Genomic DNA, 27,885 nt, shown 5'->3' with positions numbered 1-27,885 from the left:
TGCTCTTTTTCAGTCTGTGGTCTATTCTCTCATAGTTTTTCTGGTTCCATAAAAGCACCCGGGCACTTCTCTAGCCTATACCACTAATGCAGGAAACAATTTTAATTTTCAAAGTAATGAAGTTACCAACAAATTGCCTTTGTTGTTGGGATTTAGAAACCAAATTGTAATGTATTTTGCACCATACGATTTCTGACACTAAGTATTAATATGCAACACATTAGCACTTAACACATACTTGAAGTCCACCCAAAAATGATGCATTAATGGTATTACTGAACAGCATATGAATCCAGCCCTGACTTGCATCTCTTCATCCATTCATTTTCAAAAGTACAACACAGATTGGTTGAAATATTCACACAATTGTTTTTCAAAACATTTTATTGCATTATATTTGGTACCTTATGTTTGACAAAGGAAATTTCATCTGTAACTGCAGGAATAAGAAGCTGGTCTGTTACTGAAAAAAAATTTGGGCCCCTTAAAAGTTACAAAGTCTTGGGCTTGCCTGAAATAACTGAGCAAGAAATATATTCTTAGAAATGTAGGGCTTCAAGTATTACAAACCTGTGACACTGTGGAAAAGTTCCAGAGGTATCTAAACTGCAGCACTTTTTTTTCTGCATAACGTGAACAAGGCCTGCTGAGGTTTTAAACTATTAGTCTCTTGATCAGTCATAAAATGGTAGTCGAGAGTTCCGCTCTTTGGAACTTCAAAGCCATAGTATGTTCTCATTTTCTTTTCACTCTATATGAAAAATGCATGCTTTCTTTCTAATTAGTTGGTGCCACATCACAGTGCATAATTTCATTTGGTTCTTGCATTACAGTTTTAACAAGTCTGGCCAAACTATGCTGTGAGGTTCATCTCAAAAAACAGCAGTGTCACTTTCTTTTCAAGTTTAATTAAAAATGAAGAGATTGTTTTAACTGGTTCCTTCAGTTAAAAACTGTGGTGCAAGAACACCAAACTGATCGTGTACAGTGAATTTCGGAGACACAACAAGCTTATTGTACACCTTATGTTTCTTAATTCTGCTTGGTATCTATGTCCCAACCTCTACAACATTACACGTACGTTGTAGGTTTCTCTGTAAATTGATTCACATTGCATACTTCCTATGGACAGAATCATCTCTGTATCAAAATCAGTCAGATGCTAAAGCCCCAACAACTCTTTGTGCTCAGTGAAAGAATCCAGTGCTAAAACAGCGTATTTGCTGTCTGAGATAATAGTAATCTCACAAGACAAATTTAAAGTAATATTTCTGCCACACACCTGCTCTGAGAGCTATAAGCCTCCAGGTTTCTTATAAATTAGTTTAAAAACATGGGTAGGTAGGTAGGTAGGTAAGGGGTTTTTTCTTCAATTTTAGCAGCTTTTAATTTTTAAGAAACTGAACCTATATCCAGTAATACGTTAGATATTTTATATATATACTTTGTCAGCAGGATAAAAAAAGTAAAACTATTTGAAGGCAAAAATTTTAACTCCTTCCATTCTCTGTGTAAGTTAGAATGACTCAGCAGGTGCGTGACAAAAATATTATACACCAGATACGGTCCAATGTTATTCCATTTTTTTTTTTGTTAAGTTGTTCATATTTCATTGGCCAGTTCTTCAGGTTCTGCAGAACTATCTCCATTTACTGTGATCTTCATATCCTCTTCATATCCAGGGGGCATGAAAGCCAAAGCATAGGGGAAAAGCTTATGACAATTTGCTTGGTAAGTTTCAGCTGCTTCTTTAGAGTCTCCCAGACTACCATCACACAAAGCTTCTAATACCGCCATACAAGTCTATTAAAGATAAAAAGAAAAAAGTGTTAAAACCTTTGTAAATGGTAATCTGATATTTACAACAACAAAAAAATACGCAGTACTAAAGAATACAAAACGTTCTTTTCTAGTATCATCAAATATGTATTTTTCTAAATCAGGACACATGGGCCGTGTCCAGACAAGTGTGGCCATGCCATGCCTGCAGTGCCACATACTGCATGTTCAGTTGTTCTTTGCACTGCAAGGGAGCAGCATGGAGGACTTTTTGACCCCTGGATATCCAGGTGTCAAAAAACCCATGGAGAAAAAAAGGGGAGCGGCGCATGCGGGGGCAGTGTGCACCACTCAAAAGCAGAGTCCGGACACCCGGAGTCAGGTTACAACTGCTGGCCAGGATCCATGCAACAGAATCGCCATTGCTGCAGCCCCAGGAGGCCCCCAGGACTCCAGGTAAGGCTGCTGGGGTCAACCCAATGCTAGCCCCGGCCCCTGCTACCATCCCCAAGGTAACTTGCCATGTGCCAGAGGGCACGTGGCATAGGCGTTCTCCAGGGACAACTAGCAGCAGTGCAAGGTGTGCCAATGCTAGTTATCCTCAGGGAACCAAATGTCCACACCATGTGTGGATGCTGCCATGAAGACCAAGGGTTATTTAAGAGCCAGTAATTTAAGTTGCTGCCTCCTTTTAAAAAAACAATGAATATCAGTAAGAAGTCTTGACTTAGATCAGTTTTGATCTTGCTCTGCATATGTCCTTCAATTATTTTCCTACAAAATAACTGATTCTCCTCAGCTGTTCACTATGTGGATTATCAGCAAATTTATCTGCAACTAAATATAGCCTGTACAAATAATGTAATGCTTTTATTAACTGGAAGAATACACTACTTGTACACAATTAAGCAACCCTACATCCCAACAAAAAATGTATTCACATTATTAGTTTTTACATTAGGTTAGAAAATGGGTGACATTTTGTGTGTACTGGATTCATTTCTAACTGGACTTGTGTAAAGTTGCTTTTGGATGAAAACTGAGATACAATTAAAAATACAGAAAGCCAGCATTTTAAATCTGGTTTTAAATTGTTAAACACTACATTGTTAAAAGCAAAAAAGGATCTAAGTAGTGAACTGGGTTGATTGCTTCTGGCCACTACAATTTCTGGTGTTCCAGATTTTAGACCTGATATATCTTAGCCTCTTGCACCCTAATCCATATTAATCATTTGCAAGAGGAAAACAAATGTCATGCTTTTTCAACCTCTAATTTTTCAAAGTTTGAACACACTACATTTAGTTGGATTAAACTGAGAAGAATTTAAGTGAGGAAATTTCTCTAGGCCTACAACAAGATTAGTGCCAAAAAATGGTTTATCACTTCAACAAACTGGTTACAAGTGCTTAGCCACCGACTTCCTCCAGTGCAATAGTCTCTATAAACTTCAGCAGCAAGCACATACTGTTTGGATATATTTATTCTAAGTGATTATAATAGATGATATTATGTTTAGGCTATCATAAAGTTAATCAATTTCACATTTAATTTTAAATACAATGTTTTAAACAAGAAAATTATTTTAAATTAAAAAACTGAAGACGTTTAGTACCCTGTGAAGAACAGTGTATATATTCTTATACAAACATGCAGTTATACAAACGTGCAGATTTAGTTTGAGAACACAAACACACAAATTCGCAAACATATTTTAAAGGACTAGTGTACTCCGGAATCAGAGCTTCACACTAAGTTTAAGTTGCTACCCCTGTCATTTTGAGGTCTTTTAAAAAGACAGCATTTCTGTTCCTGTTACTAGAAAGGCCTGACTGGGTGAGAGACTCGGGGCCAGGAAGGGCAGTAAGGAGTAACAGCTCAGGTGGACTGGATCCAGGATTCATAAAGCCAGGCAGCTAATGAAACAATTAGCTGCACTGGTCATTGGGTACAGAAGATCCGGGCACATGACTGGAAGGAGACTATTTGGCTTGGGGATATGTAAACCAATCTCTAACCAGGCTGGGGGAGCCCCTATCTGCAGCAGAGAGAGGAGCTCCCAGGAGTGAGGGGCTGCTGGAGACGGACAGACAGGCGGCTGCTGGAGACGGACAGACAGGCATCCATCCCACCCAGGGGAGCTGGAAAAAGAGGATCTTACAGTGGTAGGGCCTAGGGGCAACATGCATCGTGAGGAGGGAAGTATTTATGTTATGAAACAGCTGGCTCATGTTTTTGTTCTGTTTGCACCTGAGGACTAGGTTGTGGCTACAGTTGTAGAGGACGCCATGAGCAGGGGTGCCTGGGTGGCACTCCCCTACTACTTGTGTCAGGAGCTAGCCCTGAGCTAAAGGGGTGGAGGCCAGCATTGAGACTGAAACCACAGGAGGGGCTCCCACAAAGGCAGGGCTAGTAGCTGAGGTCTAAAACAGTGGACCTATGCTGATGATGTGGCCAGAGAAAGAAGGCCATGGTTATGACCACTAAGACCCCAACAAGTCCCCAGAAACCCATGGGAGTGCTTCCTTAAAGGGGACACACTCGAGGAGGAGTAAAGGCCTAAGACAAGTTAGCAAAGTTAATCCCGGCTGAGGGACTGCTTCCCTCACCAACAAACATTTGAATAACAAAGGTGTGGCAGGCGACAGACTGGAGGTGAGGTACAGCCAGGGGTGGGGGAGAGGCTGGTGTCAGGGTACCAGCACCCTCTCCCGACCCACAGGGTGGTACAAACAGTAAAAAGACAACACCACAAGTAGTAGCCAGAAATTCCAAAGATAATGTTCAATTTAAATATAATTTCTTATTTTGTCTAAAATTAGTGTCCAAGTAATCACCGAATATTTTTCTTAAGTATTTGGATACTGTAGTAGTGTAACTTGTTGGGAGTGATGCACCAAAAACAAAAATGGAAATTCCTCATTTTCTTTTTCACAGATATTCTTCATAAAACCCCACACTTTTTACAAAAAGCACTCTTACCATGTTATTAGTGGGACCTCATCTAAACATTTTCAGCCACTGAGCTGCAGCAAAAGGCAGTGCAGACTTGCCTCATCTACACTGCATCATGCCAGCACCAGTGGGTTGAAACCAGTCTCTCATTCTTATGCTATTTGCTGTTGCTTTCATCTGCTCTATGATGTTGATCACTGGTGCTACCCTCCTTGCTAAAAGCTTCCTCTTAAGTTTGGGCTTGGATAGCCCATCTGCCTCCCACCAATTAGTTTCCAGGCCTCGCATAGCAGTCCGTGTTTTGACACCTGGAGTACAAGATATGTCCATCCAGTACTTCCTTGCTGGTGGAGATAAGCTCCTAACTGACAATTTCCTGGATGTTAATGCTAGTGATGTCTCCTCATTCAATGTCGAGAAGTTTTGTCTTGCATTAATTTTAGAAGGGGTCTAGTTTCATGTCTAATTGTTTGGTAGCTTTAACAGCTCTAAACTTGTTTGAACTGAAAATTGTTTTGTTTTGTGGCTGTATAACCAAATTCTATATTGCAGAGTTCAGTAAATGCAGGCTGAAATATACGCTGAAGCAGAAGATGCCCTGTTTATTTTGGAATTCTAAAAAACCAATGCCTCTGACTTAACTCCTGTATCAAAGGTGCAACTCATAAGCAAGTAAATACAAGATTACAGAATCCTCTGCTCTGACAAGTGCAGCTGGAACACAAATGCTGTCAGAAAAGTACTTAAATATTTTTCCTATCAAATGAAATGCTGGTGGAACAGCTTTCCCATACCATAAATATTTTAATTTCAGAAAGATTTCCATCCTGCATGGGGATGACCATCCTGCATGGGGATGAATTCAAAACCTCTGAAATATTTTTCTTGGGGGCTGGAATGATGCCCAATGTTTTATTGGCATTTTGGTTGCTGCTACATATTGGGCTGATCTTTTCAGAGAATTATCTACAATGTCCCCAAGGCCTCTCTCTCAAGTTGTAAAAGTTAATTGAGAGCCCAGTACTATGTATGCATATAGCTGGTTATTTTTCCCCATGTACATTACTTTATACTTGTCAGCAAGGTTGGTCTGTTCTCCCTCTTCATTTCTGACTAGGAATTCAATTCAGACTGGAGAAACCCTTTCCAAGGAAAGGTATCCCAATTCCTGCATGTCCCCAAACTAACCAGAATTTTCTATTAAAAAGTTTATAAAAAGAGAGAAATGCTAAAGCTACTTGGAATGGATCAAAATTATTGGAGACTCAAGGATTACTGTGATGTGCCTCATTTAAAAAAAACCAAAAAAACAAAAAACCCCCACAAAATGAACTTATATACAACTGCAAAAAAAGGGTCTGCAAGAAAAATAAATAAATAAATAAATAAATAAATAAATAAAAGTGAAGACAGCTAGATAGCCATTGACAAAGTTTTTAGACCAGAAGGATGAGATACTCTAGACAAAGCATAGGGAATTCTATACAAATTACAAAGACATTCTTAAAAATAAGCTGGCTGGAAATTATGACACACAGGTCAGCCTAAGTCTGTGTGCAGCCTCTTTTCATATGAAGTGATGATGATTACTATTCAGACTCAGATTGCCATTAACTGGTTAAGGAAACGGGATCAGCATGCTATTTCATGTACAGCAAAATGATGCTGTGATTTTTTTGAGCCAGCAGTCCCACAAAGAAGTAAATTTTTCTCCTGAAGAAAAATGTGAGTTTTTCACCCCAATAAACTGGAGCACTAAGTGCAGAGAAATGATTTCTGGTTAGAAACAACCTGGACAAATGGAAATACAATGGAGCTTACTGCTTGCCAAGAGGCTCAAATATCAACTATGGGTGTTCCTACCAGCCACACCCCAGGAGCATGAGTTTACAAAGCATAATGAAAAAAGAGTCTGATGTTTGTTACTAAATGTCAAGGTAAATACAATGGCAAGAGAGGGGAAAAAGGGTAATTAGAGGACCTTTGAACACAAATCCAGGAAGTTTTGATCTCCCCATTTTCAATTTGCTCAGAGTTGCTTGGATGAAAACTTTTATTGCACCACCTTAGACAAGTTATCAGCAAAAGGAGGGAAAAAATCCTTCCTCCTGCATATTTCCTGGACCATCATGGTTATACCACCAATCCAACCCAACAGCTGTAATTATGAACTCTATCTTGAAATCCTAATCCTGAAGATCCAGTAATATGCATTCTTGCCTATGCTAGTCTTTTCCTAAAGGGCAGAGGTTAAGTTAACTGATCTGAAAACTATATACTCCAGAAATACAGGACCCCTGGACTCGTTAACTGAGCTAGCGTTCAAAGGAGAAATAAACTATTTACAGGACTGACACATGCAATCTAAAGTCTCATTTTTTTGCCCATCGGCAAAACAGAATTACATAAAAATTGATACAGGAAGTTATTCATACAAATAAAAAGAAAGCTTCCCAAATATCCAAAACAATTTTTCTAAAAAGGCTAAAAAGCTTTAGGGTGACGATACTACTGGAGATGAAACAGGACCTACAAATCCTGTTCTCAGCATCTAGAAGGGCCCTCAGATATCACAAAAACCATCTTTACCTGAAGATTTCTGTTAGAGAGTGATTCATCGAGGGACACCGCCAACTCCACTGCTCTTTTTTGACTGGAAGGATCTAAATAGTACATCATTTTGGCAGCTACAAGAGAAAATGCAAGTCTTTAGCAAAATCAAGACTACATAACTTCAAGAACTGGAATACTGCATTCTAGACCAGTTCAGCTGGTAACTTTTAGCTTAATGTTCTCTTTATTTGAGCAAACCAATGGGTACTCCAAGCCTGGTTTTAGTACTCAAGAGTCCATGTGAAAAAAATATCAAGATGAAAACCATTATGTAAACTTCAGTCTGCAAAAATGGTATCTACATGAATTAACTTATTTTGAGGGAGCCACCACCAGGCACTAGATGAGCCATAAATGGCAAGACTGAGTGCAGTAACTTGCATCAATATTGCTCATATTACTGTGGCAGTCACTGTGACGTGTAATCACCCTTGGGAAGGGGAATTTTTTCTCCATCCAATGGCAAAACACAACATTTAAGAGCTATATGACAAACTACTAGGCAGAAGTAAGTATGTGGGAGTAGGGTTCCAGTGGTGAGGTCAAGTGGAAATGGAGGCTTTACAGTTCTCACTGGTCTTCCAGATGAAGATGTTTCACCAGTATCATAAGTTTAAACATGCATTAGGGAACCTACAACAAATGTAATAATCTAGCTAGCATTTTACACCAGGAAGGAACTCAGTTTGGCTGCCAAAAGCTACTATTAAAAAGACACTAGCTTCAACATAGTATTTTTATCATTAACTGTACACAGTTTTTTTATTCTAACAGATCCAAAAGCTATATAAAGATTCCAAAGTCAGGTGGTCTGAAGTTGAATGGTCAATATTAAAAGTTACCTGTACAACCACAGGTTGGCTCCCTTGCAAATATACAACAGCCTGTTATTATACCACTTAATTACAGGGGACCTGTGCCTCACTCAGTGAATGGGTACTTTTTTAGGATTTCTATTTGTTGTCCTCATTCAACATATGGTCCCAGGCCTGCCTTAATGCATTACTCTGCTCCACCAAATGCCAAATGGATGTGCATTTTAATTTGCAAAAATGCACAACAAAAATTCCATGACATGCAATTCATGGACACTGACCCCCATCTGTACTGTCACCATTTGAGTATACATCAGCTTAAGTTGCAGAGTTCTCTGTAATGGGTACTGTAGAACTCATATCCTTTATAGCATTAGGCTCCTAAAACACCCCTGGCTGGGAAAAGATGTTGGGAAATATTTGAAGGTTTCCAGACACACACCAGAGCTTCACAGGATCACTGAAATGTTCCTGTTGTCCAATGTAGCTTTTATTTCAAAGCAAGCTGTAGCAGTCAGCCAAATGGCACTCCCTATAAGCTCCAGCAATCAGAAAAGTGGCATCCACTGAAATACAAGCTGACCCACAGAGCTGAATGTCTCATTCTTAATTGGGCAACCTGGTGTAAATTCAGAAGAGTGCAAACTGCTTGTATAGCTTGTCATAGAACCACCTGGGTTCTATGACAGCAGTAGGTTGCTATCTTTGTGGGCCAGCCATTAGAGGAGGGTGAGAAACTTTGTTAGTGACTTTCAGAGTTATTTACTAGAGGAACAGAAAGGTACAGATGCCCAAGTTCAACCACAGGGTAAGGAGTTAGCGCTTCCAATTGTTACAAACAATTCTGTGGGCTTCTACCTCATGAACAAAGTTCAAATCAAGCTGTAGCAGGAGGTTATCTCATTATATATTAATACTTATTGTGAAGGTGGTCAAATATGCATATTAGACCAAAGCTACAGCATAAATCAACAACTGCCTAAAACTACAGTTTGTTTAGACTACTGGATACATTAATTTGATGGTACATTTTGATTTAAGCAGGAGAGTGCAGGAGTAATTTTAGTAGCATAAAAGCCAGTACGAAAGAATCCATGTTTTAAGATGGAGACAGAAAAATAATTCTATCACTCTCTCATGAAAACATCTCATCTCCAGGTTATTTTAAACTTAAATCAATACAGTACAGTTACTTTTTAACATACTTTATACAAACTGTATCCTAAAATATTCTAGAGAGTTAAATATAGTTACCATTAAAAAGATCTTTCATGACAATTCAGCAATTATGTCAGAAGTGACGATGGGCCACAGATGGTCCAAAGATTTATATGCAGTGAAGCCCACAGCTGTGGCATACAGGGAGAGAAATTAAAATATATAGGCAAACAGGAAGTTATGTTTTCAACTGAGATTTGAAATGGATACAAGAAACTATTCCTGATGGCAACAGTAGCCTGTGATATTAGCAGTATGGGAACAGAAAGTCCTGTGCTATATGAGTACAAGAAATGGAAGAGGAAGAAAAAGTGAGGGTCTTTGAGGTAAATTCCAAACGCAAAAAAAATAAAAATAAAAAACAACTTAGTTTAGTAAGAACAACAAAAATAAAGTACCTGATAACCTATGTGGTAGGGAGTCATAGTTCTTCTTAAGAAAAGCTTCATTGAAGTTCTTTGGATTAGTTGCTCCAAAAAGGCGATTCATTTCTTGATTTAACACTGTTCTAACTACGTTGGGCAGGTCTTTACTTTCAGATACTGTTGGGTAGAAAGGAAATAGATCTCAACATAAAAAACAAAACAAAACTCTAGATGCTTTTTACCATCAGGAATCGCAGCAAAATACATTTGACTTAAGAAGAAAAAAACAACTTGCTCTTTTACATGAATAGTGAAGTTGAAAATTTTCAATTAAAGATATATACAAGTAAAGAAAAGGTACATAACTAGGAAGTAGCTATAAAGTTTTCATTGAAACAGTTTTCTGTGAGATAATTAAAAATAATCTGGTTTTACTGAAGTGGTATGAAGAGGTAATACATTTCATTTAAAAAGTCAGAAAACACCTGTACAAGTGCGAAAGTATCCTGTTTTAACCAAAAGCTTTTTTTTGTTTTAACTTCAAACTCAAAAAATGTTTAAGAACCAAAATTTAAGTGAATTGTTTAACCTTAAAACAATAAGTTTTCCCCAGGATTTTGTTTAATTGAGATGATGCCTTTTTCATCCCAATTAGAGAACTGTTTTGGGGAAAAATCTTACTTCCACAGGATGGAAAATTTTTACAAGTATTTATAGACCTCGTAAGAAAAAGACCTACATCTTTCTTCTTTCTACCATGTCATTCAACTGTGTTTTTAGATAGTATAGAGGAAAAGGCTACACCACTGTGGAGAGATTCAATGAAATTCCAATTGTTGGTGTCCAGAAATAATAATCATCATCATCGTTTACCCTGTGTCCAAAGTTCTCAGCTTCACTCTCTTCAAAAACATGCATACCACTCCTGTCTCCTTCAGACAAAGGACACTGATCTCCCAACACCCCAAAGGTGGTCAATCCCTTTCCTTACTAATTTACCTCTTACTAAGCTCGTTTCTCAAGCCTCATTATTGCCAAACCCTCTTTATACATACCTTCCTAGCTGCTAAATCCTGCCATGCCCCTCTCATACCCAGCAGAAGTGCTCGATCCCTTGCTTTTCCATCCAAAAAATCCCATAACCTCAACTTCTGACATCCCTATTCCTTTAGCAACTAAAGTTTTGCTAGCTACTTTACCACCTTTCAAGCCCTTAGAAATTGATGTCTCAAATATATGTACCACAAAGTTGAGCAGCAGTATCTGGTTTAAGTAGGGCCAGTATCTGATAGCGCTTTAAAAAAGGTCAAGAAGAAATATTTTGTAGGTTAGCGCTTTAAAAAAGGTCAAGAAGAAATATTGTATAGGTTACTTCCCCTGTAAAAAAAAAAAAAAAAAAAAGTTTGACTTTTCATTTTCTCATGCTTTGCATAAAGGCAACCTGAAAGTCTGCCATGCTTTTTTCGCCTTAAACGACTTCCCTATTCTGCTAGAATTTTTTCTGACAGTGTGGGTATGCGGATTGTGACCCTTTAGCGAAAATGACAAGAAGTCTGAATCACTGAGCTTTTCTTCCAATTTACATATTTCTGTTCAAGCAGATATTAAAAACACTCCCTGCTTATTAAAAACAAGCAGAGTTTCCATGGTAAAAGAAAAAAACTATTACAAACTACTTGCTGATTGTTCTCTCTTTGCATCCTATAAGTAGACAGATTGAATTTTATTAGATGTTAAGAATCATGAACCAAAAAGATGATAGAGCCATAAGGGAAATACAGAGCGCCTGAACGAAAGAGGGTTAAGGGTAAGGAGGGGAAAACAACTAGGTTACAGAAAATACAACGTTAAGCCGACAAGAGGCTGAGTATGTTAAAACCTATTACAGAGAATGGCGATTTACGGAGGCAGGAATAAGTCAACTTGGCCTCCCACCCTGCTAGTATCTTTTGGCTCCTCTGGAAACAAGTTCCCAGCTTTATGATTATAGTTCTTCCTACTTACTCCTTCCTGAACAGAGAGAATTAAACAGGACAGGCAAAGGGACAAAAAAAGAAACAGGTCAAGACACAGACAAAGAAAACCCTCCCCAAATCCTAGCAGCCTTCCCAGAAGTTGGGCAGACAGTACCAGGCCCTATTCCTCCTTTGCTCCTTTGTTAGTATTAGTTCTGCCCTGAAAACATGCATGAAACAAGGAACCAGAGCATGGGCAAAACTGCTGTCGCCAATGGGTTGAATGTACTTCTCATCAGTACTCTCTGACTCACCACAGAAGCAGTGTAGATATGCCTCTTGACTGCTTTGCAGACCCAAACCAAGCACAAAGAGCTCCAGGCCATATCTCAGTTAACACCCCCCCACCCGCTTCACTTTTGTGTATGATAGTTTGTCACATGCTATTCTATACTGCCTACAGGATAAGAGGAAAAGGTGGCACTTCAACCAAATTAAGAAGGAGAATATTACGCTTCAAATCTCCTAAAACTGCAACAAAGAACCCAAAAAAATTGTGCACAGTCCCAATTTTTCCTTTCTCTTTAGCAGACAGGACTTTAGAACCAACGAAGAGTTACGCTGCTGATAGACATTCACTTTAAGGGCACAATGCAATCTGATGCACAGTCCCAACCATCATACCTCCTGCCATCATGCCATATATGTATGGCAGAAAGCACGGTTTTCAGATTGCGCATTAGATGTCAATTATGCCTTAGCTGCCAGTATCATAATCTTGAAGCTGGATGCCCACAATCGGCCGATTGTTAGCCAAGGCCAGGGACCAAGTTGTGGGGTGGAACTAGCTCTAGCTGACAATCAGCTGATTGTCAAAACTCCAGCTGGGGGGCACACGTGGTTTTTACAGGTCCCAGCCCATAGGGAACCAGGGATCAGGGTGCAGCAGTCTGATCCTAGAGCCTTCAGGGCCAGGGAGGAGCAATAGCTACATGTGCTCCTCAGCTGGGCAGTACACATGATTTTTACTCATGCCTAGCATGGGGACACTGGAATTGGGGAGCCTCTTCCATGATCCTGGGGTCCTGTCCTTCTGGGACCATTAAAAACTGTATGCACAGCTGTGCTGTATACAGTTTTCTGACATCCCCAGGACATGGGGACCTCAGGATCAGAAAACCATATATGAAGCTCACCTACACAAATGCAGTCTTTAAAGGTCTAGTGTGCAGTGGGCCTGAGGTCAGAGAGATGCTTCTTGATGTTGGGCTCACTGCGCACCACCCCTCTTTCTCCCCCATCTGCCTCTGGGGATCCGAGTTCCAGGGACTGTTTTTGCTCCCAGCCCGACTAGGTAGGGAGACAGCTGTGTCTTGGACCATGGGTCTGTCCCATGCTAGATCTTAATGCTCAGCTGAATATTGGGAACTGTCATGGACTGGCCCCAACCAGCCACACATTCAATTTAAAGTGTGATAAAATGGAACCACAACAAAATTGTTACATAAGTAGAATAACTTTGTAGCTCATTTACTGTATTGTCACCCCTTAAATGGACTTGAATATATGGCTGGGTTACTATTTAAAGGCACAATTACTGTATTATTATTATTAATAGGCAGCCATTTTGCATTATTTTTGTATGTTTTAATTCAGGGATGGCCAACCTATATTCTGCATGCCGCATGCAGCATGGGCAGTCTCTGAGTGGGGCAAGTCAAGGAAGGCATAGGCAGCGTAAGAGCAGACAGAGTAGGAAGCAGAAAGAAGAGCAGCAGACTGGGTAAGAAAAAGGGTATGGAGTTGAATTTGGGGAAGGTGTGGTACCAGTTTGTGGCATGCCTGCCAAACAGGTTGGCCCCTATTGTTTTAAATTTATGGGCAGGGGCCCAAAACAGTGAAGCATTCCTTTTTTTGCACAAGTTGAAAAAAACTGCAAAATATTTTGCTCTTTAGAAAACCAGCATAACTCTGTAAGTGTTTAGCATAGAATCAACAGAAAATAATTGAAAGTATGTGGAAAGATGAAATTACTGATACAAGTTTCAGACAGAACAGTAAATATGAAACCAGTTTCTCATTATACTAATGAGCTGCCTAACCACTATTATGTTATGCAGGAGTGTGTTACCTCCATGATTTTTGACACATTATAATCTGCCTGGCAATTAACTCCCCAGCCCAGCCTATGGCTTCTTTACTTTTCATTCCATCCAGGAAGAGCACACACCAACTGCTGAAACTTCCTTAGCCTGACAAAGGGTTTTTGAACCCGAAAGCTTGCTTAATAACTATTATCCAACTATTTGGGTTGATCTAATAAAAGATATCAAATTCACCCAAGGAACCTTGTCTGCCTATGTCCTTAGACCAACACGGCTAAAACCTACACCCTTACCTCCATGAGGTCTTTTTACCAGCAACATGAAAACAAGTATTTGGATGATGTCACATTTAAAAAAGTTTAAGGAAAAAAAATATTCTCTCCATATACATTTAATTGCAAAATGGATTTGCTTTAGAATGGAAAAATAAATCAAGCAATTCTAAACCGACAGAAGTTTTTCTATAAAATTAGGAAATCACATTTTTAAAAGGGTCATATGAAATTATATCCACCTCAAAATTATAAATGTTTTGTTTAGCAGAAGTGTTTGTAATCCACAGACTTGAAGGACTTGAAACAAACCTAAATATTTATCTATTATCCAAGCTGAAAGAAATGCAGAAAGGAAGACAGAGCACAACAAGTATGTTTTTACTTGCAATTTCTTTTAAAAGAAGCTATAGTAATGTTTATTTTAAAACAGGATGTGATTTCTAACATTAAGCTATTCAGTCACTACAACCAACTGTAGTCAAAATAATAACACTGTTATTCTAACAAAATGAATAATTTGTTACACATTTTGAATGAAGTTTATTGCAAGCACAGATGACTATACAGGATGGTTGCTAGAAGCATGGACAGAACAAGTTTTATATATAAACATTCCCATACCACTGCTGAAGAGGTGAATCATACACTCATGAAGCCAAGGATGACTGGAATCAATAGCAAATGCTCTCTTCACTGATTGTAGCATCAGAAGAAATTTTTCTGTAAAATAAAATTGTCAGTGAATTACAGAAGTACTTTCTGCAAGTCTTAAAGAGAACCATCAAGTTTCAGATGCCGATTGAGAAAAAATATACTTAAAATTAGAGTCCAGAACAAATAAAAGATTAATACATGATGCCCATAAAAGTTGTTCAGAGAAAAAGCTAACCTTGTTGAGCCTAAAAACTAATTCAGAGGTAAAACTAACTACTGTGGACTAACACACTTTTTTTTTTTTTTTTTTTAAACTGGACGACTTCATAAGCCAAAATTTAAAAGTGCAAAATTTCCCTCTTTCATTATAATTATACCCTATTCTGTTGTATTTTAATGTATTTCATTTCAAGCACAATGTGTTTAAATACAGCACAATATGGTCATGATGGGAAAAAACTAGATTTTGTACATAATGGGTATGTCCTGGTGACTTTTATTCAAACAACATTTTCCTTAGTTGAAACCAATACAGTGAAGAGTACCTCTAACATAAGAATCAGTGCTGAAGTCTCTATAGAGTTTAGGGAAGATAGTTCTGGTGGATCTATGCCATTGCTCTCAGGAGAAAAAAAATTCTTGCTTCTCATTCAGACTGGATTTGGGGAAAGAGAAGTTAACGCTGGCCACAATCCCTTAGAGCAGGAGTGTCGGACATACAGTCCCTGGGCTAGATCCAACACACAGAGCTGCTCCATTTGTCCTGCCAACCGACTGTGGGGCCATGAAGCCTGGGATGTGGTAGGCACCTCCCACTGGCCACAGAATCCAGGACCATGGGGCCCTAGTAGATATAGCCTTAAGTGGCAGGGTGGTGAGTAAGGGCTGTGCCCTCAGCTGTCCTTGAGCTCCAGTGGTCACCATTGCTGCCAGCCCAAGGCAAGTCTGCCTGCTTTAGACAATCCTGACCAGATCATCTTTAAAATCTGGCCTGGCCAGAAAATGGCACTGCGAACTTGACTCATCCCATTTTGCAATGTTAACTCTCTGAATATACAAATTGCGTTAGACTGAAAGAAACACACATGTATTATCTACTTATAAAAGGTCATAACAAACGCTCTAAACCAATTTTAAAAACATGTAAGGCTTTATCTTGAATTTACAGACTACTTTGGGTGCAGCCAAGCAACTTGGGAATGTGCAAGTCTGAACATTTTGATCTCTAGCCTTCATGGACTTGCGTACAATAGAGAAACTGGATAATCACCAGCTGTTCCAAATCTGAAGCCAATATTACTGAATGCCTAGGGCTGTGAGCATACCCAGTTAAAAAGCTATTAGCTAATATCCAGCTCTTTAAGTCAGTGGATCAATAGTTTTCATGGATTTCATTATTCAAGTACAATAACCATAAAGTACTTGACTTAATTAGTTCTCTCACCTACCTTTCCTGAAGTATATCTCAAAGGCAAAAAGATGGGTCTCTATTTTGTTCTTTACCAAATTCTTCAATGGTGTTAAAAATTTAATGGCTTCTTCCAAAGGTGCCTCAACCTAAGAAGGCAAGAATATTTTCATTATGTGACACAGGAAACAAAACAGACTTTCTCCTTTAAAAATGGGAATGAAATTCTGAGGCTGAGGTCAGAGCAGCAAGATGACTGGTCTCATGAGGCAATGCCCTGGATGTCTAGACCACCCATATACGTATGCATATACAGCAACATTCAAAATAAACAAGCAGGCACCGTTATATATCAATGTGGACTGTCGATATATCCACATAAATTTGAGAGAAAGGGGGTGCTAATCATGAAGGCACAAAGTTCTGTAGTGACATAACAGCATATTAACGGTGTAGACTTAATGGTGGGGGTCTACTAGAGACCACCCAACCAGGGAGAAGAGCTAGATCGGGAATTCTCAGGTCAGCTTGTGAAGCCAGTTAAGTCAAACGATGTGGTCATCATGGGTGACCTAAACTACCCGGACATCTGCAGGGAAGAGCAGTCAGCCAGGTCTGACCGCTCACAAAGGTTCCTAGCCAAGTTACAGGACCTCCACCTAACCCAGGAAGTGCACAGTCCCACCAGGGGAAATGCCTTGTTAGACCTGGTCCTGGCCACAAGCGACAACCTGGTGAGGAGGTTGCGGGTGCTCGACCACCTCGGAGATAGTGCTCATCGTCTACTGGAATTCATCACCCAGCGGAGGGTGGCAAAGGCCTGCAAGACAGCAGCCCTGGACTTCAGGAGGGTGGATTTCATTGAGCTAAGGAGACTAGTCAGGGAGGCACTGAGGTCCCGGAGGGGTGGGAGTCCAAGAAGAGTGGTCATTCCTGAAGGAGACAATCCTCCAAGCCCAAAGGGTGGCAATCCCAACACAAGTCAAAGGGGGCAAGAGTGCTCAAAAGCCCCCATGGCTAACCAAAAGCATTCAGGCACGTCTCAAAGCTAAAAAGAAGGCGTACACCCAATGGAAGGGAAGGGCCATCACCAGGGAGGACTATACCACCGTTGCTTGGGATTGTAGGGGGGCTGTTAGGAAGGCTAAGGTGGAGATGGAACTGGGACTAGCGACCCACATCAAGGATAACAAGAAGTCTTTAAGTACATAGGGGGTAAAAAGAAGGTTCCGGGTAACGTGGGGCCTCTACAGGACATGCTAGGAAATCTGGTAGTCTCACCAGACAACAAAGCTAACCTATTTAACAACTTCTTTGTCTCCATTTTTCTGAGCAGGGACCAGGTCATCCCCCACACTGGGATCCCCGATGGTCCCAGGGGAGGCACAGCCAGGCCCAGGGTCAGAGAGAACCTAGTCGGGGAACTTCTGGTGGCTCTGGACGTGTTCAAATCAGCAGGTTCTGATGATCTCCACCCCAGATCGCTGAGGGAATTAGCAGAGGTCATTGTGGGACCCCTGGCACAGCTTTACGAGCACTCATGGTGCTCTGGCAATGTGTCAGAGGACTGGAAAAAGGCCAACGTGGTCCCCATTTTCAAAAAAGGGAGAAAGGAGGACCCAGGAAATTATAGGCCTGTTAGTCTTACCTCAGTCCTGGGGAAGCTCTTTGAGAATATTATCCAGGTGCTCATCTGCAAGGGGCAAGCAGGGGAGTGTATGCTAAGGGGCAACGAATATGGGTTCATTAGAGGCAGGTCCTGTCAGACCAGGCCTTCTACGACCAGGTCACAAAATCCTTGGATGCAGGTGTAGCGGTGGACGTAGGCTTTCTGGACTTTAGGAAGGCCTTTGACACTGTCTCTCACCCCGTTCTCATTAAAAAAATTAGGAGACTGTGGTGTTGATTCCTACACAGTCAGATGGGTTGCCAATTGGCTGAAGGGCCGCACCCAGAGAGTGGTGGTGGATGGGTCATTTTCAACCTGGAGGGATGTGGGCAGTGGGGTCCCCCAGGGCTCGGTCCTTGGGCCCACACTGTTCAACATCTTCATCAGCAACTTGGACGAGGGGGTGAAAAGCACCTTGTTTAAATTCGCAGATGACACTAAGATGTGGGGAGAAGTGGGCACGCTAGAAGGGAGGGACAGGCTGCAATTGGATCTGGACAGGTTACAGGGGTGGGCGGATGAGAATAAGATGGGATTCAATACTGGCAAGTGTAGGGTACTGCACCTAGGGAGGAAGAACCAGCAGCATACCTACAGGTTGGGGAACTCCCTACTTGTCAGCACAGAGGCAGAAAAGGATCTTGGAGTCATTATAGACTCCAAGATGAAAATGGGCTGCCAACGAGGGGATGCAGTCAGGAAGGCTAACCACACCTTGTCACGCATCCACAGATGCATCATGAGCAGGTCCAAGTAGTTGATCCTCCCCCTCTATGCGACATTGGTCAGGCAGAAGTTGGAGTACTGCATCCAGTTCTGGGCACTGCACTTCAGGAGGGATGTGGATAGCATCGAGAGGGTCCAGAGGAGGGCCACTCGCATGATCGGGAGACAGCAGAGGAGGCCCTACAAGGAGAGGCTACGAGACCTGAACCTCCACAAGAAAAAGCTGAGGGGGGATCTGGTGGCCATCTATAAATTGGCCAAGGGAGACCAGCAGGCAATGGGAAAGTCCCTGTTCCCCTGAGCACTACTGGGAGCAACAAGGAATAACGGCCATAAGTTGACAGAGAGTAGATTCAGGCTAGATATCAGGAGGTGCTACTTCACAGTCAGGGCGGCTAGGATCTTGAACCAACTTCGAAGGGAAATGGTGCTTGCTCCTAACCTGGGGGTCTTCAAAAGGAGGCTAGACAGACACCCTGCCGGGGTCATTTGACCCCAGCATTCTTTCCTGGCCATGGCATGGGGTCAGACTTGATGATCTGCTCAGGTCCCTTCCGACCCCACCGACCATGAAACTATATAACCTACCTTCCAGGAACTTTATAAAAAACAGCAGCAACGGCTGTGTAGTTAAGCTTGCAACTGAACTTGGAAAGCAAACATAAGGCTTTCACTTACAACTCCACACACAGGAATTAGAAGTTCATATGCTGAAATCTGTTGACTCAACTTACACACACACTTTTTTTTTTTTTTTTTAAATTAGTGCCCAGTCAGGTGACGCACCATTCAAGGAGCACTACAACAAGTGATCCATAGCATGCAAGCCCATGGTTTTCACTAACAGGAACAAAAAGCCCAGATGGGAAAGAGGATCTAAAGATCTACACCAGACTTAATGTTTTCCTAGACTCTCTACCAGACAACTCTCCTGGTTTAGCAGCAGCAACTCACCAATATAGGTCCTCAACTTGAGTACAGACCCAGACAGTGATTTCCTGGTACAGGTCTCCCTCGCTTTATACTGTACATGTCTCTGGAAAACGGCGCATAACTCAAATTTGCATAAAGGTACAAGGTAACAAACAGGGATATGTTCCAAGGTCTCGACTGTACTGACTCCCAGACCCATTTCTACCACTTTTACAAGACAATTTGATGCTCATCAACAGCAGACAGTACACACAAGCACAGGGCACTATCATAATGCGGATAGCAACTACAGAAACACGTGTCGCAGACAACAAGTGAGGAGCACAGATCCACACAGGAGACTACATTTTGATGTGCGTCACTCCTACAATGCAGCGCACAAAGCAGCTTACTATGGGCTTCCATCACACCGGTTACACAGGAGTGAATTTACCTCACATATAACCAAAAATTTGTTATAAAAAGGGTCATCGCATAAGAGCAAATTCGCACATACAGAACCCGCATAAAGCAAGGGAAATGTGTACCAAGATTCTTTTTAACGCATGTGACCCACTTGTAAAAATGAATGGCTTGACATCACCCTACTGGCAACAGGGGATGAGAAACTATCACCTGAATCTACTGGTCATCTTCATAAAAGAAGCAGAGTTGTAATCATGTACTTCTGTTTCTCTGATGGGACCTGTACTATGATTCCTTAGAGCCCACCCGAAGAAAGTTAGTTTCAGTTGAGAGTAAAGCAAAGAACGCTTTGGAGCAGGAGCTTGTTAGTCTAATTCCACGAGAAAGTCTTTCCATCTTATCGCAGAGGGATGTATAACCGTATACCTGGAAATTGCCAGCCTGCGGGCAGAAAAACCCTTAAAAAAAGGTGGGAAAGTAACTGCCAAATGAGTTCAGCTGGAATGACTAATTAACTTTTCTGACATGGAAGATGATAGGCATCTGAAGCAAAGGAGCTGTTCTGTCAGAGATGCCTGGCCAACAGGCAGCAAGGACAGGCTAGGATATACCATCTCTCCCCCTTTAGGGATTAGAAACCCAAGGCTAAAACACATATTTACTATGACTTTCTGCTGTATAAAATATGCCCTTAACTCCTAATGCTAGACTCAGATATCTAATATCTAGAAACTGACAGAAATCAAGAAGTGCCAGTTGTTGCTCATATCATTGGCAATGAGTTTTTATTTAACACACTTCTTTGGAAAAGGTCAAATACCAATTTTAGTAATTTATCAGATGGGACTGCCTTGAGGATTAAGGATTTGTTTGTATTTTTTTTTTGTTTAGTATTCTTATGAGAAAGATGCTGAACACCTTACAGGATTTCTACTATTTCTTTACACGTTTGCATATAAAATTATGAGGCATGTACAAATTCATAGTAATGGCATGCATAGATTAGCCACACATTTGTTCACCTAAGCTATTTGAAAAGTCCACCTCTAAGAGCATTAACAGAATTCAGAAAGATAATTAACAGAGAGACAAATATACTGCTTCATTCTAAAGCAGTGTTCCAGGGCTCAAAACTACATCATCAGTATAAAAAAGCAAAAGCTAAGCTAGAAGTCTTCCATATCTATATCACTTTTCCATTCAAATGCAGTTCATTCCTATTCTATCTAGAAATTCTCAGTATTTTACTTGCCTCATTCATCTTGGATGCATAACCAGTAATATTGGTCTACTCCTCTTAACAATTATTCAATCTTGCTATCAATCTTTGATAGCATTATGTGCAAGTGTAATGTGCATTAGTGTAATTCCTTTTTCAAATATTTAAAATTCGAGCTCATCCAAACTATTAAGATGCATAACAAATCAATTTTTCAGGTCACTGACTTCCTTTTCATGTTACCACATGCTTTCAGTTAACCTCAACCCCACCAAATTCAAGTTCTTTACGAAAGATGAAGAGCTGACCAGTTTCCAACCTAAGCTTCTCATATTTTATACTTTTCAATTTTTTCCCCTCTATACAATTTCACCCAAAGCCTATTTTAATTACATGATGTCTTTTCAAATACTGTCTCTCATCTACCTATTAGTTTGAGTATAAACTAATCCTTAATTCAGGGGCTGCCAACCTGCGAAGTGGTCTAATCTGGCATGGGGAAATCAATGGCATGGAGATACACTTTGTCACCCTCTGCAATGCTCCCCTCCCACTGCAGAGCCTGCTGCCCTGCCATATCTACACTTATCCTTGCTACAGAGTGGCTGGAGATCTGCAATGAGTGAAAGCACAGGCAGCTGCAGAGTTTTGTGGCCTGCAGTCAGTGGGGGCCAAATTGTGAATGGCAGCCTCTGCTAGTAAATGGTTGCCAAGCTGTCTTAGTCAAATCACAAACCATCCTTCCAGTCTAAGACCAACCCCAAGTGAATTCATCTAGGTTTCCTCACTCAATGAAAATACTCATTATCTGTGTTCTTGTCCTACCAGTTGCACAAATGCTGTGCAACTCAAACACATGCATATTACTATGTGTAATGAAGAACATAATGATTAATCTCTTGCATACAGAGATTTACAACCTGTTTAACTTGAAGGCAGACCTAATTTAGTGACCTAGTAAAGATGTTTCTACCCTATAAGGAATAGGTGCCAAACAGTTCCTGTTGCACGGTGTACTGCTGTCTTTGAAGGCTGAGAGACTAAAGTAATTCTTCCATAATATCTGTTGCTTAAATGCATTCTGAGATAAGAGGCCCAGAAACCGGTTTTTGAAACAGTGGCACTTAAAAATGTAAGTCACATATTGTTACATTTTATTTGCACAGCTCTTCTATGTGTATATTCAATGTAGTACATTGAGCCATGTTCAATGTTGTGCTAAGCAAGTACCTTTGCTAGTTTCTCAGGGATAAGTTCCTCTTTAGGTCCTCCAATTTCTTCATCATCATCATCTTTCTTCTTCTTCTGATTCCTTTGCTGCTTTTCTTTCTCTGCATTCTTCTTCTCTTCCTCCAGTTGTGCTTTCTTCTGTGCTCTTCGTTGCTTATTGCGTAGCTTCTTTAGCTCCTTATCAGACATATTTGCTGTACACAGAGTATGTTTCAACAGAAAACGAGATTATACATAGAATATCATGACATTTAAGCTGCACACAAGTTCCTACCTCAAACCACGGCCACCTACCATGGCTACTTTCTGAATTCAGAAATGATTCTCATTTACATGCACTGATAGATTAGCCACAACAGAATGGAAGAACTAGGCCACTGGGGGCCAATCTTTTAGGCAAGTGTGCTGAAGTAAGCCTGTACCCTCTGAGTACCACTGTGATCCCACTCTTCTGCTTTCTGTCCCCTGTCCAATCTGCTGTGTCCCACTTGTGGCATGGGTGCCGCAAGTGGTTGGCCACCCCCTAAACTAGGTAGTATAGCATATAATGCTGGAAGATCCCACTGAGAGCTGAGATGTTAAGTGACTTAAAGTTGATTGCAGAAGTCAGAACCCAAGGAGTGTCTACCCTGCTATAACAACTAAAGAAAAAAATTAAGCTTAACACAATTAGCCATTTCAGCAAAAGAGGTAAAAACTAAATCTTGACATACAGTTATTCTGCCTAACCTTTAATGTCCCAGATTAAGAGGAAGGTTTAAGATCATGCTGCCTCGTTTTACATTTAATTCACATTTCCTTCATAATCAACACACACTGGAAAACCATTTTAAAATGAACATCAAAAGAAAAAAAGTGACCTGAAAAAAATAAAAATAACTACTGCATTTGCACCTTTTTTATCTTGACCCTCAAATTATCGAAGTAAAAAAAAGACAGGGAGAGATTTCAGTGAACTCTTGAAATCTTCTTTTAACTCTTTTATTTTTAAGATTTAGCACTCTCCTTTCTGCCCCATAAATCCCCAAAACAAGTCACCCAAATTTTTCTCTAGGTAAAAGAATTTTTTTCATTATTATTACTCTTAAAATATCAGTCTTAGTCTTTATATATAAGAATAATGGCACAACTCAATTTTTCTAAAAAATTGCAACTTGCCTCTGAATTCTAATAAAATGTACTTAAAAGGAGAGCTGCTTCAAGTGCAACCCTGTAGATCTGTTATGGTAGAAAAAGAGACAATGAAATACAGCAGGTCTTGCTCATTTTCAAAATTGTTTGCATATTTTTTATTCTTGAATTTCTTGAAGAGAGAAAAGACCATTTTATACCTGCCCTATTAAAACAGAATTTAGCTACTACTTGTGTTGCATAAATAGAATACACAGTAACTTTTTTTTTTTTTTTAAACAGAGCATCATCATTTACTTGTTACAGGCCAACTAATGGCTTCCTGACTGATAAATGCTATAACTATGCAATAATTTACTGGGAAATGTCAAACAAGAAAGCTAGGTATTTACAGTATATTCACCAGCCAGTTGAAGTACACACACAAATCCAGTATTATACCTGTATCAGCTTCATGTTCTTTATTCTCATCTGTTAGGGGGTTATCATGAAGTTTCAAATATATTTCTATGGCAATTCGTGCTGCCTTGAAGTAAAATGGATGCTGTCGAAGTACATCTTCTAGCTTTAACAAATCCACATAAGACCTAAGTGTAATCTTCCTCATACAGTAAGTGTGGAAGTCAAACTGGTCATCTGTGATTTCTACAAAATGCTAACACAAAACAATGTTATTTAGCAAGCACTCAGAAACAGAAACAACATTTCATACATTTAACTTTTTTGAAGAAAATGTAAGGGGGGGGTGGAAAAGTCCATCTTCAATAGTCAACTCGAAAATGTCAGAGTTTTGGTACTTTGCATCAAAAAAATCTGATGAAAAACAGACTTGACTTTCAGGAGCAATGGAAATTCCTCCATAAACTCCCATATTTATCTATATTCTCAAGATAAGGAAATATATAACAATTATATTGTTATCAAAAGATACTAATATAATTAGTTGCCTTGTAATAACTTGCGTGTCTCTGATTCTGTAGGAATACAAGCATAGCAAATCCTCTCAATCAGACTTTATGGTACTTTGGGACTGTGCACAGCATTATACATGGTCTTGTTTGTGAACATCCATGTAAAGTAACCCCTGATTTAGGTATCTTAATGCTGCTCATAATATTTCCACCAAGCACACCTGCACTACTGACATGAATAAGATTAAGTTTGCAGGACTGCATCTTAAATAACAGCAGTTACAAGTTTAGACAAGGGTTTGTAAGGCTACAAACCACAAAGATTTATAGAAGTACGAAATGTAAACATTGATGTTCAGATGCAAAAATGTCATTACAGTAAAGCTAAACTAGAAATATTAGATTGAAGTTTACTAGGTACATACTCTCTCAATTTCGTGGCATTTCTTAAGTGCTTCTCCAAATTTATTCATTGCTTTATAAGCCTGGGCACATTCTGTCTGGAACCACATGCACTGCATTTCATTCAAGTTTTCTACAGCTGAGGTTCCTTCCTAAAAGCAAAAATAGAAATATTAGAAATATTTCAAAGTCATTTTAAAAAAAGGTCACATTACAAGCAGTACCATCACAATTTTTGAAGATGTATAAAATAAATGTCATATGTAAAAGTACATATACAAATATGACGTTAAGAAAAACAGCTTTCAAAATCATCAACTCAAATGATAGAAAAATACCAAAAATTAAGGTTTCCCTGTTAATTTGGCCTCCTAGGTACACAGACATTTCACTAAAGTCTTTAACGGCATGATCGTAAACTTTTTTATTTATTTATTTATTTTTTTACAAGATCTCTTCATCAAATCAGGGCACAGAATGGATGTAATGAAGGGTGAATAGGGAAGAAGCTCCACCATTACATATTTTTACATTTGGAATTCCTTTTTTTTTTTTTTTAATTTTAAAAACCTTCATAAATCAAATCCAGACCAAAAAAAATCCAAAAAGAATGCTCCTATGATATGTTTCTAATACATGAATATGTACAGCATCAACCTCAAATTGTATTTTAAAAAATTTAACTTCAGGGTGCACTTCACTGGTGCAGTTTGGCTGCTCTACATTAGTTCTACAAAGCAGCTGGAGCTTAAAGACCAGTTAAACTGGGTTTACAGCAACTCTGCCCTGTCAGCAGAACACAAAACAACTGAGTGTATCAACCAGTTTTACCCTCCCTTCTCAGGCTCCTGCCTTGTCTGCATACACCCCAAATTCTTCTTCCTGTTTCCCCATACATCCTCTGCTTAGGCACACCTGTTTTTTCTCTCCTGTCTCCCAAAAGGAAGGGAGAAGCAGGTTAATAACAGCAACCTAAATCCTGGCTAATGCCAACACAGCTCCATTGGTTGTACCACTTTTGAAAGAAAGCAATACTTTGCGAATACTGTGAAAACGGCATGTCAGCCCATATTGCAAAATAACCTTTTATTTAAAAATGGCAACAAGTGATTACTCATGCTTAAAAGAAATCTTAAAATGTATTTTATACAACAAGATTTCACTGACTTTTGACTGACTCTACAAGTTTTTTTTATAAATTAAAAATGAGAACCCACATAAAACTATATTTGTCCATGCCATAAGTTACAAGGCAAAATAAAATGAGCATGCAGAATGCAAATTTTTACTTCCACCTAACTCTGACTTCTCTTGAGACCTCAAATAAAATGAACCTTGCCTTGAAGGTCATCAGGCACAGAGCACTGACTAGGGGGTATAGAAGGATATTACTGACCAGAGGACTGAAAGAGATGAACAGACCTCAGTGGCCCTTTCCCAACCAATGACATGGAAACCATGAGGAAAGGCTGTTATCCCGGGAATGGGAGAGAACCTGAGGGAACAGGAGAGACCTTGTTCCCCCGAGCACTACCAGGAGTAACTAGGAATAACGGCTATAAGTTGACTGAGAGTAGGTTCAAGCTGGACATCAGAAAGCACTACTTCACAGTCAGGGCAGCTGGGATCTGAAACCAACTTCCAAGGGAAGTGGTGCTCGCCCCTACCCAGGGGGGTCTTCAAAAGGAGGCTAGATAATCACCTTCCTGGGGTCGTTTGACCCCAGCATTCTTTCCTGCCCACGGCAGGAGGTCGAACTTGACAGTTTCGTAGTTGGCAGGGGTCGGAAGGGACCTGAGCAGATCATCAAGTCCGACCCCCTGTGGGGAGGAAAGAATGCTGGGGTCAAACAACCCTGGCAAGGTGTCTATCTAGCCTCCTTTTAAAGACCCCCAGGGTAGGAGGAAGCACCACTTCCCTTGAAAGTTGGTTCCAGATCCTAGCCGCCCTGACTGTGAAGTAGTGCCTCCTGATATCTAATGATGATCTGCTCAGGTCGCTTCCGACCCTACGAACTATGAAACTATGAGATCTGGGAAAAAAAAGGATTCAAGAGATATTCCTATGTATCTTGAAGGAATCTTGAAGAGTTAATGTTAAACTTACTGAATTTACTTAAGTTTTTAGCAAATCCTCTCTCCATTTGAAGTGCTGTGCTTGTGGGGAGCATATGCTATAATTTTCATACACGGCAGATGTTAAGTCCATGTGTTAAGTGCAAAAGAATCATCTTAACTAAGGACTCATTATCTAGTCTCAGCAATACTAGTAAAAGTAAACAACCAGAGTAGTTTGAACTGTGAGAGGGAGGACAGCAGGGAGTAAAGCTTATAAATGATCAAAATAGAGATTCCAAAACAAGTCACCATAAGGATACTTTACATGTGATTATGCTACATCTATTAACTGAAAACTATAGTAAACAGAACAAACCCTTGTAAACTTAGAACACATTTCTTCTGCCTCTTTAATCAAGTTGGCTTTCAACATGTATTTTGCACATTTGGAGTTGATAAATCTGTCTGCTGTGTCCAAGGCCTGGGCCTCATCCATCCACCTTGCAGCTTCTTTAATATTCCCAGCATGCTTTAAAAGAAATACAAATCAAGTAAGGAAGTTGTAAAATGCATACAAGTTATCCTTTATTCACTCATCCACCCTTCATTAATATAATAAAGCCAGGCACCAAGTGTTTCTCTTTAAGACTGTTAAACAAATCAAGATCCCAGCAATGCAATTGTATATTATGGCATTACTGTCCCCTTATTTATTCTGCCTGGACATCAAGATGACTTTTTAATCCATACTTTGCAAAAGACAAATCCACTGCATCTTTGAAAAATAAGTTCTCAGTACAATAAGCTAACTTTGAGTAAGTAGAGAAGCTGGGTGAGATCAGTTGTTGAGACATTATTCAAAATATATGTATCAATATTAGATTTCCCAGTATACGACCTAAACACCACTGTGAAATTAACAGTGTACACTGTAGTAACTTTCTTGGTAATAGTCCATTTACAATCTGAAACAGACTCCTATGTGCATGTTTTTTTTAAAAATCCATTAAAAAATATGGTAGAAGCCTCTCTCTAGATCTTAGATTTTGCAAAGGTTTTG

The 27,885-nt window shown here is 39.9% G+C and overlaps 1 protein-coding gene across 1 annotated transcript in view; it reads right to left on the bottom strand.

The window, feature by feature from the left end:
- Positions 1-749: 749 nt before the first annotated feature.
- NAA15 (N(alpha)-acetyltransferase 15, NatA auxiliary subunit) overlaps positions 750-27,885 on the bottom strand; it is a 47,583-nt gene continuing 20,447 nt past the window's right edge. Inside the window, exons 12-20 of the mRNA XM_006034270.3 lie at positions 27,202-27,354; positions 24,792-24,920; positions 23,897-24,110; positions 22,325-22,518; positions 16,183-16,291; positions 14,702-14,800; positions 9,779-9,922; positions 7,324-7,421; positions 750-1,803 (exon numbers count right to left, since the gene is read on the bottom strand). Of these exons, the coding sequence (XP_006034332.1) occupies positions 1,603-1,803; positions 7,324-7,421; positions 9,779-9,922; positions 14,702-14,800; positions 16,183-16,291; positions 22,325-22,518; positions 23,897-24,110; positions 24,792-24,920; positions 27,202-27,354 (1,341 nt within the window). The 3' untranslated portion in view covers positions 750-1,602. The remainder of the gene's footprint in view (positions 1,804-7,323; positions 7,422-9,778; positions 9,923-14,701; positions 14,801-16,182; positions 16,292-22,324; positions 22,519-23,896; positions 24,111-24,791; positions 24,921-27,201; positions 27,355-27,885) is intronic.

This window comes from Alligator sinensis, unplaced genomic scaffold (genome assembly GCF_000455745.1).
Source record: "Alligator sinensis unplaced genomic scaffold, ASM45574v1 scaffold160_2, whole genome shotgun sequence".
Classification (NCBI taxonomy): domain Eukaryota; kingdom Metazoa; phylum Chordata; order Crocodylia; family Alligatoridae; genus Alligator; species Alligator sinensis.
Note: the sequence above shows the minus strand (reverse complement) of the source record. Positions and strands in the feature narration are given on the sequence as shown.